Genomic DNA, 16,558 nt, shown 5'->3' with positions numbered 1-16,558 from the left:
GTCGCCGAGCGGACGCCCATACAAGACAGGACGATGATCCCACACTTCGAGTCCCGCGACGCTCACTGCGCGCGTCCCGCGTCCCGTGCTCGCGCACGACGCGTGCGAATGTCACGATCGCATCGACCGTTCGACGAGAACGCGCCGGCGAGCGCTCGAGGTAGCGTGCGCGACGACATTCTCGCGCGTCACGAGCACCACTTGAACCCGCGCAGCGCGGTGTTTAAAGATCCCCTGACGACGACGTACGCCCGCGACGGGCTCGCGCGCGATCGACAGACGGGCGAGAGGACGATTTCTACGCTAGAGGCGCTCGAGCGAGATCACGGACGCGCCGCGGCGAGGTCGGGAGAGATCGATCACGCGACGCCGGTGCTCGTCCCGGGCGGGGCGCTGCAGCGAACGAGTCCTTGGAGCGAACGCGTGGCATACGCGCGTGCGCATCCGTATTCGACGCCGCCGAGACGTTTTGGATTGTTTGACGACGTTGTGGGGGGGAGTGGGCGCGATCGATCGCTGGAGGGCGGAGGGACGGGGTCAACGTTTGCGCGAGAGGCCAGACGGGACGCGGCGTGGAGAAGGACGGCGAGCGCGTTTGGCAAACCGGGTGGGACGTCGGTGCGAAGTGAGATCGGTGGTGCTGTAGTATATAGAGGGTACGGGGACGTCATCATGGGGACAACGCAGAGTGGGATGAGAGACGCGCGCGTTTTGGAAGATTCGAACGGGCGCGACGTCGAGCGAGGATTTGGCGGCGCCGCGACGTTTAAGCGGTTCGAAAAGGTCAATATTTTCGGAGATGCGTTCAAAAAGTACGTCAACACGCGCAAGTGGGACGATCCGAAAGGTTTGTCAGACTACAAGGCGTTGATCGCGTCTCATGAGAACGGAACGCTCGCCGGACGTTCGCAAAGAGCGGCTTTAGAGAAGGACCGCGCCAGCCGCCGCGACGCGGCGACCGCGCCGACGGAATCGCTCTCGGCAAAGCATGCGGCAACAATTCGTGATATGCAAGAAACGTTGAGAATCAGGCGAGAGAAGTTGAACCAAGTGCTCTCTGCGTCCACTTCGAGCGGGTTAGAGGAACAACTCTCGCGCCTGAGCGTCGAGGCTGAGGAACACAAGAGGCGACGAGAGCGCGAAAAGGCCGCTAAAAAGTTCCTCAAGCCGCTCACCGCGGCTCAGCTCGAAGCTGTTCAAGATGCGTTGCGAGCGCCGTCGACGCAGATCTTAGCGAGCGGTTCGTTCGTCGGTCAGGGTGCACTCGACGCCACTGGAAAAGACATTGCCACTCTGAAGACGGGCACGTGGTTGAACGACGAGGTTGCAAATTTTGCCATCGGTTTGCTGTCTCAACGCGCCATAAATAGTATGCCCAAAGGAGAGACGCAGCCAAAGGTGCACTTTTTCAGCACCTTTTTCATCAACAAGTTGTACCAGGATAGCAACATGTACGACTACTCGAACGTCCGAAGATGGACGTTGCCGAAGAAGCTCAAGTACGACGTGTTGCGCTGCGAAAAAATCTTCGTACCGATTCATCAATCCGTACACTGGGTGCTCGCTGAGATCGATACGCGCAAGAAGCGCATCAGTTACTACGACTCTCTCCTCGGCGAGAGCGGCGTCGCGGTGAAGAATCTCAAGCGTTGGCTCATCGACGAGGCAAAGAATAAACTCAACGAGGACTGGGACCCGGACGAGTGGATCGAAGCCTACCCCAAAGACATCCCCCTGCAAAAGAACGGATGCGATTGCGGCGTCTTCATGATCAAATACGCTGACTACCTCTCCGCCGGCGCCGAACTCGCGTTTTCCCAGAAACACATGGAATATTTCCGTCGGCGTCTCGTGTGGGACATCGTCTCCGTCGGCGTCCGATGACCTCTAGCGAGCGTTTAGTAGCAAAATCGCTCAAACTTCCCGTCCATCCCATCGTCTCCCGTCGCTCGCGCCGCGCGCGCGCGTCTCTTCTCGCGGCGCCGACGACGACGAGATTAATTCAACCGTCCCTCGAAACTCCCAGCGCGAACACACCGCGCGCGCGCGCGCGCGCGCGTTCCGACCGACCGCGCCCCCGATCGATCCCCGCGCGTCGAATCACGCCGCCTTCGCGTCCTCGCGCGCGTCCTCCTCGCGCGCGTCCGCGCCCGCGCGTCCGCCGCGCTCGCGTCGACACGCGCCGCGATGCGTCCACGCGAGGTACCCCCCGACGGACAGTTTCGCGCCCGCGAGCGCGCAGATCGCGAGGACCGTCAGCGTCGCCGGCTCCATGCGGCGATCGGCGCGCGCGCGTCGGCGAGTCGCGCCGCGCGCGCGCCGACGACGGCGTCGTCGTCGGGACGTCCCTTCCTATGGGCAAACAGTCCGACGATCGCGACGGGTGCCGACCGCGGTCGACGCGCGCGCGCGCCAGAGACGCGCGCGCCGATCGCGGACGCCTCGCGGCTCGCGCGATAGGCGCGCGACGATCGCGGTCGCCGCGACGACGGGTCCGCGACGCGCGGGCGCGGACGCGCGCGACGCGACGCGACGACGACGAGGTTTCCCGCGCATTCAATCGTCGTCGGACGCGCGAATTCGTGGGATCGACGCGGTGCTCGCGCGATAGGCGAGGGCAAGCGCGACGCGCGCGCGACCGAACGGCGCGCGAGGACGCGACGGTGAATCGGGGACGTCGGAAGCGCGAGCGACGGAGGGATGCGGGCGATGGGGGCGGAAATGGTGGGCGCGGCGGGGACGTCTTCGAACGCGACGCGCGCGGACGCGCGGCGCGAACGGCGAGGAGGACTCGCGCGACGCGAGCGCGGAGTCGGACGACGCGCGTGGGTCGAGCGACGATCTGGGGTGGGGCGACGGGAGACGATGACGCGGACGCGCGCGTTCGACGGGAGGGACGCGGCGGAGGTGGGACGCGCGGCGGCGGATTCGTTCGAGCCAAAGTACGTGCGAAAGCCGGTGCCGGTGTACGTGATGCTTCCTTTAAACGTGGTGACGAATGATGGTGAGGTGAACGATCCCGAGGCGCTCGAGCGTGGGTTGCGCGCGCTGAGCGAAATTGGAGTCGAGGGCGTGATGATCGACGTGTGGTGGGGCATCGTCGAACGCGACGGTCCGCGAAAGTACGACTGGGCGGCGTATAGAGAAGTTATCGACATGATAAAAGACGCTGGTTTGAAAGTACAGGCGGTGATGTCGTTTCACGCGTGCGGGGCGAACGTTGGAGACGTCGTGGAAATTCCTTTGCCCGACTGGGTGCTCGAAGCGGGGAAGAAGGACCCAGACTTGTTCTTCACCGATCAGTACGGCTATCGGAATCCGGAGTGTATTTCGCTTTGGGCCGACAACGCCGCGACGTTGGCCGGACGAACACCGATGAATACGTACAAGGACTTCATGATTAGTTTTAGAAACACCTTCAAGGCTGAGCTCGGAACGACGCTGACTGAAATCGCCGTCGGCTGCGGACCATGCGGCGAGTTGCGGTATCCTGCGTATCCAGAGAACAGATTTGCGCAAAAAGCATCGCAATGGCGATTTCCCGGTATTGGTGAATTTCAATGTTACGATCAACGCTCTCTTCTGTCTCTCTCTCGCGCGGCGTCGGAGGCTGGACACATTGAGTGGGGCGGATCGGGCCCGCACGACACCGGCGGATACAACAACCTACCCTTTGAGACCGGTTTCTTTCGTTACGACGGAGGTAGTTGGGACTCTGAATATGGATCGTTCTTCTTGTCTTGGTACTCGAGCGAACTCGTTAACCACGGCGATCGGATGCTCGAGATGACGAAGCGAGTCTTTGATAAACGCGGAGTGACGCTCGCCATTAAATGTGCAGGAGTGCATTGGTGGTATAACGTTCGTTCACACGCCGCAGAGCTTACCGCTGGATATTTCAACACTCGTGCCGGGGAATTTGTTTCCGAACGCGATGGCTACGCCCCGATCGTGAGAGTTTGCAAGAAGCACGGCGCTCGCTTGAACTTTACGTGTGTCGAGATGCACGACAGCGATCATCCGTGGTACTGCTATTGCGGACCCGAGGGTTTATTGCGCCAGATTCGCTCAGCGTGTGCGCGATTCGATGTCCCTTTCGCGGGCGAAAACGCGCTCTGTCGATTCGATCAGGCAGCGTATGATAAAATCATCAAAAATTGCGCTGGAGAGGGCAACGACGAGGAAATGTGGCGAGAGGGCACAATGCTTCCTCCGATGGCCTGTTTCACGTTTTTGAGATTCAACGCCGAGCTTTTCAGTCCGTTCGCTTTCGAGTCGTTCAGAATTTTCGTTCAGCGCATGCGCGACGAAACCGGTTTACTCGACACCTCGATCGGCAACACCTCTGATGAAGAGGCGTCAACCGAAGATGTCGACGAAATATCATCCGAGTCGCGCGTGCAGCTCGGGTTGTAATCTTTTCAGTCTTGTGTATCTTTTCTTCTATCTTTTGATTCATAGAAGCGCGCTTGTTTCAATATAAATGCAAACCTTTTTTCATTGTCACAACTCTGAGTGGCGTTTCTACATTTCGAGATTACAAATAACGACCGAGCACGAAAGCCAAGATGGCCGTGAGTAAGATGTGAAGCAAAGTAAAACCCTTAACGATGCTCTTACCGCCCTTCTTCATCATCAGATTCATGTCGTTCGCCAGCGCCTTGTTTCGCGACTGCAAGAGAGCCACATCGCGCTGCAAGCGCGCCCGCTCCTGCTCCGCGCTCTCGTTCGCCGGCGGCGGCGCAAGAGTAACCTCTTCGGCCATCGCCGCGGTCTTACCACTCATGACGTACTTCACGCGAAGTCGAGTCTCGGAGATACTCGTAGGCGGTCGCGAGAACAACTCAGTCATATCCGAAGAGTCTCCGCTAGGCGTCGATTGGATCAGAAACTTATCCTTGCACGCGTTGAAGTCCGCCGGCATCTCTCGATGCGCCTGCATCATCACCGTCACCTTAATCTCGGCCCCGGGCTCGACGATTCCAGTGTTTGGCTTGACGCAATACTTCTTCGGCGAAGTCGTCTTCACCTTGAACGCCTGCTTCGCCCCCGTGGGGTTCTTCAACACCAGTTCAGCCGCGCACTGCTTTCTAAGTTCGACTGCGTTTCGCGAAACATCGCATTCATCGATTCATCGTCAGTCTCCCGTCTTCCCTCGTCACCGCGTCGATCACACGCGCGCCTCGCGCGTCCGCGTCTCCGATAATCCACTTTGAAATTCAAAGATCTCTTCGCGATCGAACGCCTTCGACCGTCTCGTTCGCGTCGCGCGTCGCCGCGCGATCCCGTCTCTCGCGCGCGCGTCGCGCGCGTCGTCTCGTCGCGTCGTCCGCGCGCTCGCGCGTCGTTCGCACGCACACTGAAACGGAAGCTCTCCCGTGGGGGTGACGACCAACGAGTCTCCGCCCATCGCGATCGACGCTCGACGCCGCGCGTCGAAGCTCGGTGCGTGTCGATGAAAGCGCGAACGAAGTCGCGCGCGTTCGCGTCGACGTTCTTCGGCGACGGCGTCGAGCGCGCGGACGTCGCGCGCGCGGAGGAGTGCGGAACGCGACGCGGCGCGAGGCGGAGGCTCGAGCCACCGGTGGCCCGCGGGCGAGCGCGAGGACGAGGGCGAGACGGCGAGAGAGGGCGCGAGACGCGGGGACGACGGGAGTGAATTCTGATTTCGATTTTAAAACTCGAATCTTCGTCGTTTGAATGATTGAATGGTGCGTAAAGGGGCCTCGGCAGGCGGCGCGTCGACGCGCGTCGACGCGACGACGGAACGAGGCGAAACTAAGAGAGCACGCGCTCGAGGGACGAGGCGCGCTTACGCGCACCACGTTCTCGGGTTCTTGAAAGCGTCGAGCGCGTCGGCCTCGCGAGAACCGGCTTCGGGCGCGTGGTCGTATTGCCACTCGCAGTAGCGCGGGAGAGACATGAGGATGGATTCGATGCGACCGCCGGTTTTCAAACCGAACGTCGTCCCGCGGTCGTACACGAGGTTGAACTCGACGTAGCGACCGCGGCGCATTTGTTGCCAGGCGCGTTGTTCGGGCGTGAACTCATCGTCCTTGTGCTTGGCGACGAGCGGGACGTACGCCGGGACGACACCGCCCGCCATGTCCGTCGCGAACGCGAGGAGTTCATCCTTGCTGCGGTCGTTCATGTCGTCAAAGAAGACGCCGCCGACGCCGCGACGTTCGCCGCGGTGCTTGATCATGAAATAATCATCCGCCCATTGCTTGAACTTCGGGTAAAACTCGCCATCGTGCTTATCGCAGATATCCTTCAAAGTTTGGTGGAAGTGCGTGACGTCTTCGTCGAAAATGTACGACGGCGTCAAATCCGTGCCGCCGCCAAACCACCACGCGCGCGGCGCGCCCGCGGAGCCCTTGGGGGCATCCGTCTCGAAATAACGGTAGTTGAAGTGAACGGTCGGCGCCATCGGATTATGCGGGTGCATAACACTCGAAATACCCGCCGCGAAGAACGGAATCATCTCCTTAGACGCGCCTTCCTCCCCCGTCGCCGCCCGATACGCCTCGGGCGGCATCTGTCCGTACACCACCGACACGTTCACGCCAGCCTTTTCGAACACGTTCCCATCTTGCAACACGCGCGAGATCCCACCACCACCACCCGGTCGCGTCCACGCGTCCTCGTGAAACGGCTTCCCATCCAACGCCGTGATCGCGTCGCAAATCTCATTTTGCGCCGCGCGAATCATCTTCTCAAACCTCGCCCGCATCTGCGTCGCGTCCCCCTCCTCGCCCGATCCCTCTCTCAGCAGCGTCGTCGGCGCCGCGTCGATCTTCACCTCCTGTTCGATCCCTTGCGCCGCCGCCCGCGCGCGCGTCGCGCCTCCCCGCGTCGCTCGCGCCCGCACCGCGGACGCCCGCACCGCGCGAGGTTTATCCACACCGGTTGCCCGCATCGCCCGCGACATCGGCGTCGTCGTCGTCGCCGCGCGCATCCTTCGCGCGTCCTCGTTCGATCGCGGTCTCGCGCGTCGCGCGTCGTCCTCGTTCGCGCGTCGTCGGACGACCGTCGGGCGCGCGCGCGATCCGATCCGCGTGTCGCGCGTCGCGACCTGTCGCGCGACGTCGGACGCGCGCGCGCGCGGGCGAGGCGCGATATAAATGATATAAATCCCCGCGCGGTCGGTTTCCTCGCGTTCGCGCGATGTTCGAGCCCATGAGATCGATCGCGCGTCGCGACGCGATCCGATTCGCGCGGGAGATCCGATCGGGCGATCGCGCGCGCGGGATTCGCACACGCGGGTGTGCGTCGATCGGCGCGCGCGGGATTCGCACACGCGGGTGTGCGTCGATCGGCGCGCGCGATCGCCCGATCGGATCTCGTATGGTTTTCGTCGCATTCGAGCGATGATAAAGCCCATGAGTGAAGCGTCGTGAAGCGTCGCTTAGGGTTTATCCCGCGCGCGACGGCGACGGCGACGGCGACGGCGACGCGGGACTTCATCGCGCGCGTCGACGGAGGGACGACGACGCGGCGGTCGACGACGCGCGAGGCGACGCGAATCGCGGGATCGCGGGATCGCGGGATCGCGGGATCGCGGGGCGTCGAACGACGCGACGCGGGGATTCATCGAGGATTCATCGCGAGGCGGGCCGGAGATCGCTCGAGGACGCGCGCGCGGCGGTGAGGACGAGGCGGACGGCGCGAGATGGGGTTTTTTCGAAAGAAGACGTCGACGCGAGCGTCTTCGGACGAGGGGAGGGAGAACGCGAGCGCGGAGGGGAGACGGTCGCTTCGGGACGGCGCGGACGGGACGACGTCGCCGAAGGGCGCGCGGAGCGGGGAGCTGAGCGAGAACGGGTCGACTCGGGCGGTGGGGACCGAGCGGATGTCGCAGTCGAGCGAATTGGATGATTATGAGTCTCGCGATACGCTGACGGAGTTCGCGACGTCGAGCGCGAGCCCGCGGGTACCGCCGGGGCGAAAGAGTCTTCGAAGACGGTCGCTCGAACTGTACAGGCAAGCCGCCGCCGGCGCGACGATGACAAACTCGAAGAAAGCGTTGGTGGATGCGGCGATCGATGAGATCATCGCGGACGAGGAAACCGGTGAATTCGTTCCGGGGACGTCGACGGCTGCGGAGAACTCGGTGTATCGCACGATGTTTCACACCGTTCGCCGTCTCGTGGACCTCGAAGCTTCCAAGCGCGCTCACGGCTCAGATAGCGATCCATTAGATACGTTACAGGCGATCGCCAACGCGCTGAGTTTAGCGAACGCGTTGATTTTACAGATTCATGGAAGTTTGGCGAGCAAACAGGCGGCGGTGGATCTGCTCGATCCAGTCGCGAAAGGCTTCGTCGAACAGTTTTTCACGGCGGACAACTCCTCGCTCATGCTCGCGCAAAACATGGCGCAGTTGGCGATCGAGATGCGAGGACCAAGAAATCACATCCAGAGCCAAAATCATTCTGCCGCTTCTTTACCTTCGCGGGCGAGCAGTGAAGGCGTGCGAGATGAGGACAGTCCGGGAGGGTCCATGAATACAATTTTCGCCGATGTAGGCAGGAATCCGATGTACACGAGTTGGACGTCGTTCGACATCTACAAATTCGCCAGCGAGTGCGAGCGCGGACGTAAAGGTCCGCTTCAAACGCTTAGTATGGGTTTGTTTGACCGTTTCAATTTGTTTCATGCTTTACCTTTGGATCGCAATTCTGTCTCAAACTTTATTGCAGACATTGAGAGGAAATATCGCGACAACGATTATCACAATCGCGTTCACGCCACCGACGTGACTCAAGCCGCGGCTTATCTCATCGAGACAAGTTTAGAGTCCCAGATTGAGCCTATACACACTTTTGCAATGCTTGTTGCCGCCATGTCTCACGATGTGGGACATCCTGGAGTCAACAACACATTTCTCGTCAACTGTAAATCCGCGGAGGCGGAGCGTTGGAACGATGTGAGCGTCAACGAGAATGGTCACTTGTTCACAGCTTTTTCGTTGCTCAAGAAGCACGCGGTGCTAGCGAAATTTACAGATTCCGAGCAGTCGGACTTGAAGAAGTGGTTACAAAAGATGATCATGTACACCGACATGGAGTTCCATGGCGAGCTGACGCAGCGAATGCTGAAGGAAATCGAGGACGAACAAGATGAGGAAACGAATAGTATCAAACCGATTAAACAGTGGCAAAATATTTGGGTACCGTTAGCATTCGCGCTACATTGCGCAGATATTAGTAATCCCGCCCGCCCGTACGAGCTAGCGTTGGCTTGGGCGCAAGCCGTCACGGCTGAGTTCTACAAGCAGGGAGATCGCCAACGCAAACTCGGGATGCGAGTAGAACCCTTCATGGACAGAAGTCTGGCGGGACCGGCTAGCACACAATCCAACCAGCTAGGTTTTATCAAGTTGGTTGTGAAGCCTTCACTTTGTGTTCTCGAGGCGTTCATGCCCGCGGCTTCGCGACATCTCTTGGATACTTTGGAAGAGAACATCGCGGCGTACGGCAACGACGTCGCCTCCGCGGCTCACGCAGGGAGTTAAAGGTGTAATAACACATTAGTCTATAGTCTATTCTGGCGGTTCGTCGCTCGTTAACTTCCCTGGGTGATTACGAACTTTACGATGGCGCGTTTGCTCTGGGTCAAATCCTGCTTCTTCCGCGCCATACGTCGCCCAGCTCGGCGTCCGCTCGATATAGTCGAGCGCTTTGAACTTTTCTCCACTCGCTACGAGGGTTTGAAATTTGTCATAATCAATCCATGTGTACCACTCGTCATCTATTTTGTACCTGTCTGTTCGAGCAAGCAAGATGCAGCAAGAATGCGCGTGCTCGCACGCCAAGCCGTATTCTTCCTCGCCGTTTTCGCGTCGACGAAGATTGACAATAGCCTCGCCAAATTCACACACATCCTTGTGATAAGGGACGTTTTTCATCGTGAGTGACGATGCATCACTACTTCCACAGTATGTCACGCCTTTGATCTCGATAAAATCGGGTTGGCCGAGGTCTATCAACTTGGCGTACGCCGCAACTTCTTCCATGTTCCATCCCGAGACGAGTGTCAAGCGGTAGACAGTTCGCTGTTGTTTATCCTTTAAGGATGTCAAAGAACCAATGAAACGATCCCAGTAGTCTGCAAATAGCGGTCTATCGATTGCTTTCAAGGTCTCTGGCGTTGCGGCGTCGACAGAGACGTATAGTTGCGTTATTGGAGGCAAGTTTGTGATTGCCTCAGGGAATTGTGCATTCGTCACCAAAAACGTGCTGATTTTTCGCGAGTGCAACTCGCTTACAAACTTTCCAATCTCAGGGTACATGATTGGTTCACCGACTAGAGACAATGCACAATGTTTGGGATTCATACCCTCTTCGAGCTTCTCGGGCAAAACGCCTGGCACCCCCTTCATTTGCTTCACCATCTTGCAATGCTCGGAAACCGCGGCTTCGACAAGTTCCAAGGGATCGTCCATCTGCCAACGCCACGTTTTCCCGACAGGATTCGTGTGATGCCGCCAACAAAATGTACACTTATTCGCACACGCAAGCGACGGCGTCGTTTCCATGCATCGATGACTTTCGATGCCGTAGAAAGTGTGTTTGTAGCAACCTCCTCTGCCGCGAAGCATCGCCTTGGTCCATCGACAAAGTTTCACGCCCGAGTGAGATCCAAGAATCTTGTAACCTTGCTTCGTGAGCGCCCCACGCAAAGCATCAGTCACCATTTCTTTCTTTTCTCCACCCTCACCTTCGGCGATGTCCTCCATATCTTGACCATCCTCGCTCCCTGCCGCGCTCGCCCCCCCCTCGTCGTCTTCGCCCTCGCTCGCGTATTCAGACTGGTCCCGTTCTTCCGCCACACCGACGCGCGAGTGCGCTGCATCGTCCCCGCTCGATGCGGTAGAATTTGACAACCGACGGATAACTTTTTCCCCCCACTCCTCGAACTGCTTCTCCATCCGTCCGCTCGCTTCATCCCCGTCGCACCGTCGCGCCAAGCGTTCGCCCCCCATGCGCGCCAACTGCGCGTCCAACTCTCGCCCCGCTCGGTTGAAGTTATCCCCATACTCCCTATTCCCGCACCCGAACACCGCATAACGCACGTTTTTCAAGTACATCCATCCCGTGCGTTCATCGTACGCCGCCTCTCGCGCCCAACGGGCGAACCACGCGCTCGATTCCGGCGCCTCGCCGCCGTCGTGCGTGCTCACCACGAATATCGCGACGACCCTCTTCCCCCCCGCCAGCACTTTTTCCGGATCCACCAAGCTCGCCGCGTCCAAGAGCGCGTATCCTCGCTTTCCTCCCGTCGCGGCCGCGTCTTCATCGTTCAACCGTCGTCGAATCGTCGCCGCGTACCGCCTCGCCGTCCCCGTTCGCGTGGCGTACACCACCACCCGCGTCTCGTCCTCCCCGTCCTCCCCGTCCTCCCCGTCGTCCGCGTCGTCCGCGCGCGTCTTGCCTTCGTCCTCCGCGCGCCTCCGCGCGCTCGCCTCCGCCGCGCGCGCGCGCGCGCCGCCCGCGCGCGCGTCGCCGTCGCCGCCGCCACCGCGCGCCGATCCCGCGCGCGCGGCGCCCGCGACGCACGCGCTCGCGCCCGCGACGACGCCGATCGCGAACGCCGCGACGCGCGCCATCGCGCTCGACGCCTTGTGTCGCCTCGCGACGCGACGCGACGCGAAGTGCGCCGCGCGGTCAACGCGTCCGACGCGCCACTCGCCGACGCGCGACGCCGCGCGCCATGCGACGACAATCCGACGTCTTCTTCGGCGAGCGCGAGAGCGGACAGGACGTGCGACAGACGAACGGTGCGGCGCGCGGACGACGACGAGCGACGAAGCGCGAGCGAACGAGGGACGCGATCTCGAACGCGATGGGACGAGGACGACGATCGACGATCGACGATCGACGGGACGCGCGACTTCGAGCGGGGAGACGGAGACGGAGACGGAGACGGAGACTGACGACGACGCGCGCGCGACGCGGGATGCGAACAGCGACGGCGGTCATGGCGGTGGCGAACATCGTGAAGACGTCGCTCGGGCCGGTGGGACTGGACAAGGCGCGTGACGAAGACGCGAAGGCGTTGACTTTGAGGACGAGACGCGGAGAATCGACGAAACGATGCGCGCGCGCGGTGAGGGACGAGGACTGACGGAATGAAAGGGTTTGACGCGTAGATGCTCGTGGATGATATCGGTGACGTGACGATCACGAACGATGGGGCGACGATTTTGAAACTTTTAGAGATTGAACACCCGGCGGCGAAGATCTTGGTCGAGCTCGCCGAGTTGCAGGATCAGGAAGTGGGAGATGGAACGACTTCGGTGGTGATTCTCGCCGCGGAGCTTTTGAAGCGGGCGAATGAGTTGGTGAGGAATAAGATTCACCCGACGAACATCATCGCTGGGTTCAGGTTGGCGATGCGAGAAAGCGTCAAGTACGTCGAAGGTAAGTTGGCGAGAGACGTGGAGACGCTCGGGAAGGAAGCCTTGTTGCAGTGCGCAAAGACGAGCATGAGCTCGAAAATCATCGGTGCCGAAGAAGATTTCTTTGCGGATTTGGTCGTCGATGCGTGCACGAGCATCAAGACGTACAACGACATGGGCGACGTCAGGTATCCCATCAAGGCGATCAACATTTTGAAGGCGCACGGGAAGAGCTTGAAGGAGTCATCGGTGTTGCACGGATACGCCCTTAACCTCGGTCGTGCGGCGGAAGGGATGCCAAAGTTAGTCAAGAATGCAAAGATTGCGTGCATCGACTTCAACTTGCAGAAGACAAAGATGTTGATGGGGATTCAAGTGCTGGTGAACGACCCGAAGGAACTCGAAAAGATTCGCGAGCAAGAGTTTGAAATCACCGCCAATCGCATCAAGATGATCTTAGCCGCCGGTGCCAATGTCGTGCTCTGTTCTAAGGGCATCGATGATATGGCGCTCAAGTACTTCGTCGAGGCTGGGGCTATCGCCTGTCGTCGCGTCAATCGTGATGATTTGCGCCGCATCGCCAAGGCGACGGGGGCGCAAGTGATGCTGTCTCTGTCCGACATGGATGGTGGAGAAACTTTCGACGAGTCCATGCTTGGCACTGCGGGCGAAGTGGTGGAGCAACGCGTGGCTGATGATGATATGGTCGTCATCAAGGACTGCGCGAGCACCCAATCGTGTACAATTCTCTTGCGAGGCGCAAACGATTATATGCTCGACGAGATCGACCGCTCGGTGCACGACGCACTGTGCATCGTGAAGAGGACGTTGGAAAGTGGCAAGGTTGTCGCTGGTGGTGGCGCCGTCGAAGCTGCGTTGAGCATTTATCTGGAGAATATGGCGACTACTCTGGGTAGCCGGGAGCAGCTCGCCATCGCCGAGTTTGCCAACGCGCTCTTGGTCATCCCAAAGGTACTCTCTGTCAACGCTGCGAAGGATTCCACCGATCTCGTGGCCAAGCTTCGAGCTATTCATCATCAAGCACAGAGTCAAGGTAACGAAGAGCTCGCCGGGATGGGCTTGGATCTCGTCAAGGGCGAACTTCGCGACAACATCGCCAGCGGTGTCCTCGAGCCGGCGTTGAGCAAGGTGAAGAGCATCCAGTTTGCCACTGAAGCTGCGATTACGATTCTCCGCATCGACGACTTGATTCAACTCGAACCCGAACAGGAGGGTCAGTAGGCTTTAGGCCAATAGTTAATTGTAAGAGTGAGAGGTCAGGGACGGCGATGAACGGTAGCCACGAAACACTCGCAGCGCGGCGCAAACGTTTCTCCCCGCGGGGTTGCAGACGTGAAAGAATAATGATAATATATGTATTCAAAGAATCGAGTGGGGGAAGCTTGGATGAAAAGAGATTAGAACTACGTGAATACACCGGTCCTTCACAGGATCTCGTTTCGAAGCGTACGCGCGCAAGTTTTGCGGCGGTTGTCATTTTGTCGTTTTTCGTTCACGTTGCCCTTCGTTCTCGGCGAGGCGCTTTTTCAAACGCTGATTTTCTTCACGAAGCGCGACGACTTCTCGCTCGAGCTCGCTCACTTTAACGTTTATCTCGACCGTTTCAGCCTGCTTGCGCAACCGGCTTCTACGCGCGCTATCGCGATTCGATTGCTTGCGTGCCAATTTCTTCCGCGTCAACTCATCCGTCGCCGCGCTCGCCCCGTTCGTCGTCGCCCCCGCCTGCGGGAGCGCCGCGCTCTGCCCCATCGCGATCCCGCGATGGAGCATCGCTTGCGCTGCCCAAAACGGGTTCGTTTGGGTCATGTTTTGCAGCATCTGAGTCGCGATGGGAAACGGCGGTAACCCCGATAACGTCGCCGGCGCGAGCGCCGGCGACGACCCACCCAAATACGTTTGCACGTCCCATCGCGCGTTCTCCTCCTCCGTCTCGACCTCCCGCGCCCTCTCTCTCTCCGCGCGCTCGCGCGCGCCGCTCTCGCTCTTCTTCGCCCCGCGCCCGCGTCGTCCCGTCGCGCCGTCGCTCGCCGTCGCCCCCCCCCCACCGCTCGCTCGCCGTCCCGCCATCGCCGCGCCCGCCCGATCGCGCGCGCGTCGCGCGAATCCCCGTCCTCGATCTCACCCACCTCGCCGTCCCGCCGTCGCCGTCGCCGTCGCCGTCGCCGTCGCCGTCGCCGTCGTCGCGCGCGTTATCCCAACCGTCGCGGCGTTATCCCAACCGTCGCGGCGTTATCCCAACCGTCGCGCGCGTTATCCCGACCGTCGCGCCCGACCGCGACGTCCCGACGTCCCGACGCGCGCGACCGCGCGTCGTTCGTTTTCTTCCCGGGCGCGCGCGCGCGGCGCGCGCGGCGCGCGCGCGAGTGCCGATCGACGTCGCGGCGCGACGCGCCGACGACGCGACGACGAGTGGCTCGCATCGCGCGACGATCGAGATCGCGCGTTTTGATTGGCGCGCGAGATCGCGAGATCGCGAGATCGCGAGATCGCGCGTTTCGATTGGCGCGCGCGATGTCGCGATCGCGGTGGTGCTGTTTACACTGTTTGCGCGTACAGTTGAGCGCTCGAGTCCCGCGCGGGCGAGGAGAGGCGCGCTTCGTTCGGGCGCGCGTCGACGTCCGAGGGGCGGTGGCGAGGCGCGGCGAGGAGGCGGCGTCGCGTTGGATTCGATGGTTACAGCGGCGACGACGCGGGCGCGCGACGGCGACGGTGGGCGCGCGATTGACGTTTTCACGACGCGTGGGGCCAGTGGCGGCTGCCTCGCTGGCCGCCGGGGGCGTCGGCGACGCGTTGCCTGAAGGATTCGTACAGGGTGCGGTCGCGGCGGTCCTTGCTCCACTCGAACTCGAAGTCGCCGATGATGATACGGTCGCCCTCGCCCGCGCCCGCGGCGTTGAGGGCGGCGTCGATGCCAGCCATTTCGAGGACGCGGCCGAAGCGCTTGTAGGACTCGAAATAGTCCCAGTTTGTCATTTGCGTGAAACGCTCGATGGCTTCGCCGGCGACGACGAACGCGTACGGGGTGTCGTCGATTGTGAAATCTTCGATGGATTTTCCATCCGCGGCGCGCACGCCCGTTTCCGCGATATCAGCGGCCCAGGCATCTTCGACCGGAGGTAGGGCGCGAAGGGCGGCTTGGACGTCGGCGAGGAGCTCCTCCACGCCCTCACCCGTGACGGCGGAGACGCAGTGCGAAGAGATGCCCTCGGCGTCAAACTTTTCCTTCATTTGCAGCGCTCGCTCCGTGGCTTCGATGTCGTCCACTTTGTTTAAAGCGACGATTTCGGGCTTTTCGAGCAAGGCTTCGTCGAAGAGTTCGAGCTCGGTGCGAATCGCGTCGTACGCCTCAAAGCACGTCTCGCTCGCGCAGTCGATGACGTGAATGAGCACGCGCGTTCGCTTTGTGTGGCGAAGGAACTCGAAACCTAAACCAATCCCTTCCGACGCCCCTTCGAGCAAACCCGGGATGTCTGCAAACACCATGCGCTCGTAGTCGCGCTCTACGACGCCCAAATTTGGCACGATGGTCGTAAACGGGTAGTCGGCAATCTTTGGTTTCGCCGCGCTCACGCTCGCGAGTAAGGTTGATTTCCCAGCGTTGGGTATGCCAATTATTCCCACATCGGCGACGAGTTTGAGTTCCATCTCAGCCCAGAACTCACGTCCTTTTTCGCCCAACTCCGCAATCATCGGAGCCTTATTCTTCGCCGTCTTGAAGGACGCGTTCCCTCGACCGCCTCGACCGCCCGCGAGCACCATCACTCGCTGTTCAGCCTTCGTGATCTCTGCGATGATTGTTTTGCTCCGACTGTCGCGAATGATAGTTCCGGGTGGCACCAAGATCTCCAAATCGCGACCGTTACGGCCGGCACACTTCGATCCGAGCCCCCGTTTGCCCGCCTCGGCCCGATGGTGCACTTTTTTTCTAAATCCATCTAAAGAATTCATGTTCTTATCGGCGACAATATACACCGCGCCGCCGATCCCACCGTTACCCCCCGATGGTCCACCTTGCGGCACGAACTTTTCTCGCCTGAACGCAACCTGACCATCACCGCCGTCGCCAGCCTTTACGTAAATTTTCGCCGTGTCAAAGCACCGCATCTCCCGCGGTATTCCCCGACCCCGTTCCTG

The 16,558-nt window shown here is 60.5% G+C and overlaps 10 protein-coding genes across 10 annotated transcripts; 4 read left to right on the top strand and 6 right to left on the bottom strand.

Annotated features, from left to right (window-relative positions):
- Positions 1-1,263: 1,263 nt before the first annotated feature.
- On the top strand, positions 1,264-1,866 carry OSTLU_7192 (predicted protein; the record flags this gene model as incomplete). Its single annotated transcript, XM_001416934.1, has 1 exon — positions 1,264-1,866. A coding segment is annotated over one exon (603 nt), but the record flags the coding sequence as incomplete, so codon positions are not given.
- Positions 1,867-2,100: 234 nt separating this feature from the next.
- OSTLU_30645 (predicted protein) lies at positions 2,101-2,305 on the bottom strand (the record flags this gene model as incomplete). The annotated part of the gene is made up of 1 exon (XM_001416647.1): positions 2,101-2,305. Exon 1 carries the CDS (start codon positions 2,272-2,274, stop codon positions 2,101-2,103), a length of 174 nt encoding a protein of 57 aa, XP_001416684.1. The 5' UTR covers positions 2,275-2,305.
- Positions 2,306-2,973: 668 nt separating this feature from the next.
- Positions 2,974-4,416, top strand: OSTLU_14648 (predicted protein; the record flags this gene model as incomplete). The annotated part of the gene is made up of 1 exon (XM_001416933.1): positions 2,974-4,416. One exon carries the CDS (start codon positions 2,974-2,976, stop codon positions 4,414-4,416), a length of 1,443 nt encoding a protein of 480 aa, XP_001416970.1.
- A 121-nt stretch (positions 4,417-4,537) lies between these two features.
- On the bottom strand, positions 4,538-5,410 carry OSTLU_14647 (predicted protein; the record flags this gene model as incomplete). Its single annotated transcript, XM_001416646.1, has 2 exons — positions 4,538-5,100; positions 5,359-5,410. 2 exons carry the CDS (start codon positions 5,408-5,410, stop codon positions 4,538-4,540), a joined length of 615 nt encoding a protein of 204 aa, XP_001416683.1.
- Positions 5,411-5,675: 265 nt separating this feature from the next.
- Positions 5,676-7,066, bottom strand: OSTLU_30642 (predicted protein). The gene has a single exon (XM_001416645.1). It carries the CDS (start codon positions 6,917-6,919, stop codon positions 5,813-5,815), a length of 1,107 nt encoding a protein of 368 aa, XP_001416682.1. The 5' UTR covers positions 6,920-7,066; the 3' UTR covers positions 5,676-5,812.
- Positions 7,067-7,672: 606 nt separating this feature from the next.
- Positions 7,673-9,524, top strand: OSTLU_30641 (predicted protein; the record flags this gene model as incomplete). Its single annotated transcript, XM_001416932.1, has 1 exon — positions 7,673-9,524. The coding sequence occupies one exon, from the start codon at positions 7,673-7,675 to the stop codon at positions 9,515-9,517; it is 1,845 nt and encodes a 614-aa protein (XP_001416969.1). The 3' UTR covers positions 9,518-9,524.
- A 20-nt stretch (positions 9,525-9,544) lies between these two features.
- Positions 9,545-11,092, bottom strand: OSTLU_12352 (predicted protein; the record flags this gene model as incomplete). Its single annotated transcript, XM_001416644.1, has 1 exon — positions 9,545-11,092. The coding sequence occupies one exon, from the start codon at positions 11,090-11,092 to the stop codon at positions 9,545-9,547; it is 1,548 nt and encodes a 515-aa protein (XP_001416681.1).
- Positions 11,093-11,715: 623 nt separating this feature from the next.
- Positions 11,716-13,645, top strand: OSTLU_34049 (predicted protein; the record flags this gene model as incomplete). Its single annotated transcript, XM_001416931.1, is given in 4 exon segments — positions 11,716-11,782; positions 11,972-12,040; positions 12,058-12,059; positions 12,155-13,645. The coding sequence occupies 4 exon segments, from the start codon at positions 11,716-11,718 to the stop codon at positions 13,643-13,645; spliced, it is 1,629 nt and encodes a 542-aa protein (XP_001416968.1).
- Positions 13,646-13,897: 252 nt separating this feature from the next.
- On the bottom strand, positions 13,898-14,242 carry OSTLU_30638 (predicted protein; the record flags this gene model as incomplete). The annotated part of the gene is made up of 1 exon (XM_001416643.1): positions 13,898-14,242. The coding sequence occupies one exon, from the start codon at positions 14,240-14,242 to the stop codon at positions 13,898-13,900; it is 345 nt and encodes a 114-aa protein (XP_001416680.1).
- Positions 14,243-15,120: 878 nt separating this feature from the next.
- On the bottom strand, positions 15,121-16,528 carry OSTLU_45203 (predicted protein; the record flags this gene model as incomplete). Its single annotated transcript, XM_001416642.1, has 1 exon — positions 15,121-16,528. One exon carries the CDS (start codon positions 16,526-16,528, stop codon positions 15,155-15,157), a length of 1,374 nt encoding a protein of 457 aa, XP_001416679.1. The 3' UTR covers positions 15,121-15,154.
- Between the last annotated feature and the right edge of the window lie 30 nt (positions 16,529-16,558).

The sequence above is a fragment of the Ostreococcus lucimarinus genome, chromosome 3 (genome assembly GCF_000092065.1).
Source record: "Ostreococcus lucimarinus CCE9901 chromosome 3, complete sequence".
NCBI lineage: Eukaryota > Viridiplantae > Chlorophyta > Mamiellophyceae > Mamiellales > Bathycoccaceae > Ostreococcus > Ostreococcus sp. 'lucimarinus'.
Note: the sequence above shows the minus strand (reverse complement) of the source record. Positions and strands in the feature narration are given on the sequence as shown.

Bases quoted from the DNA above. Each gene is read 5' to 3' on its own strand.
- OSTLU_30642 (XM_001416645.1), bottom strand. From the start codon at position 6,919: ATGCGGGCAACCGGTGTGGATAAACCTCGCGCGGTGCGGGCGTCCGCG.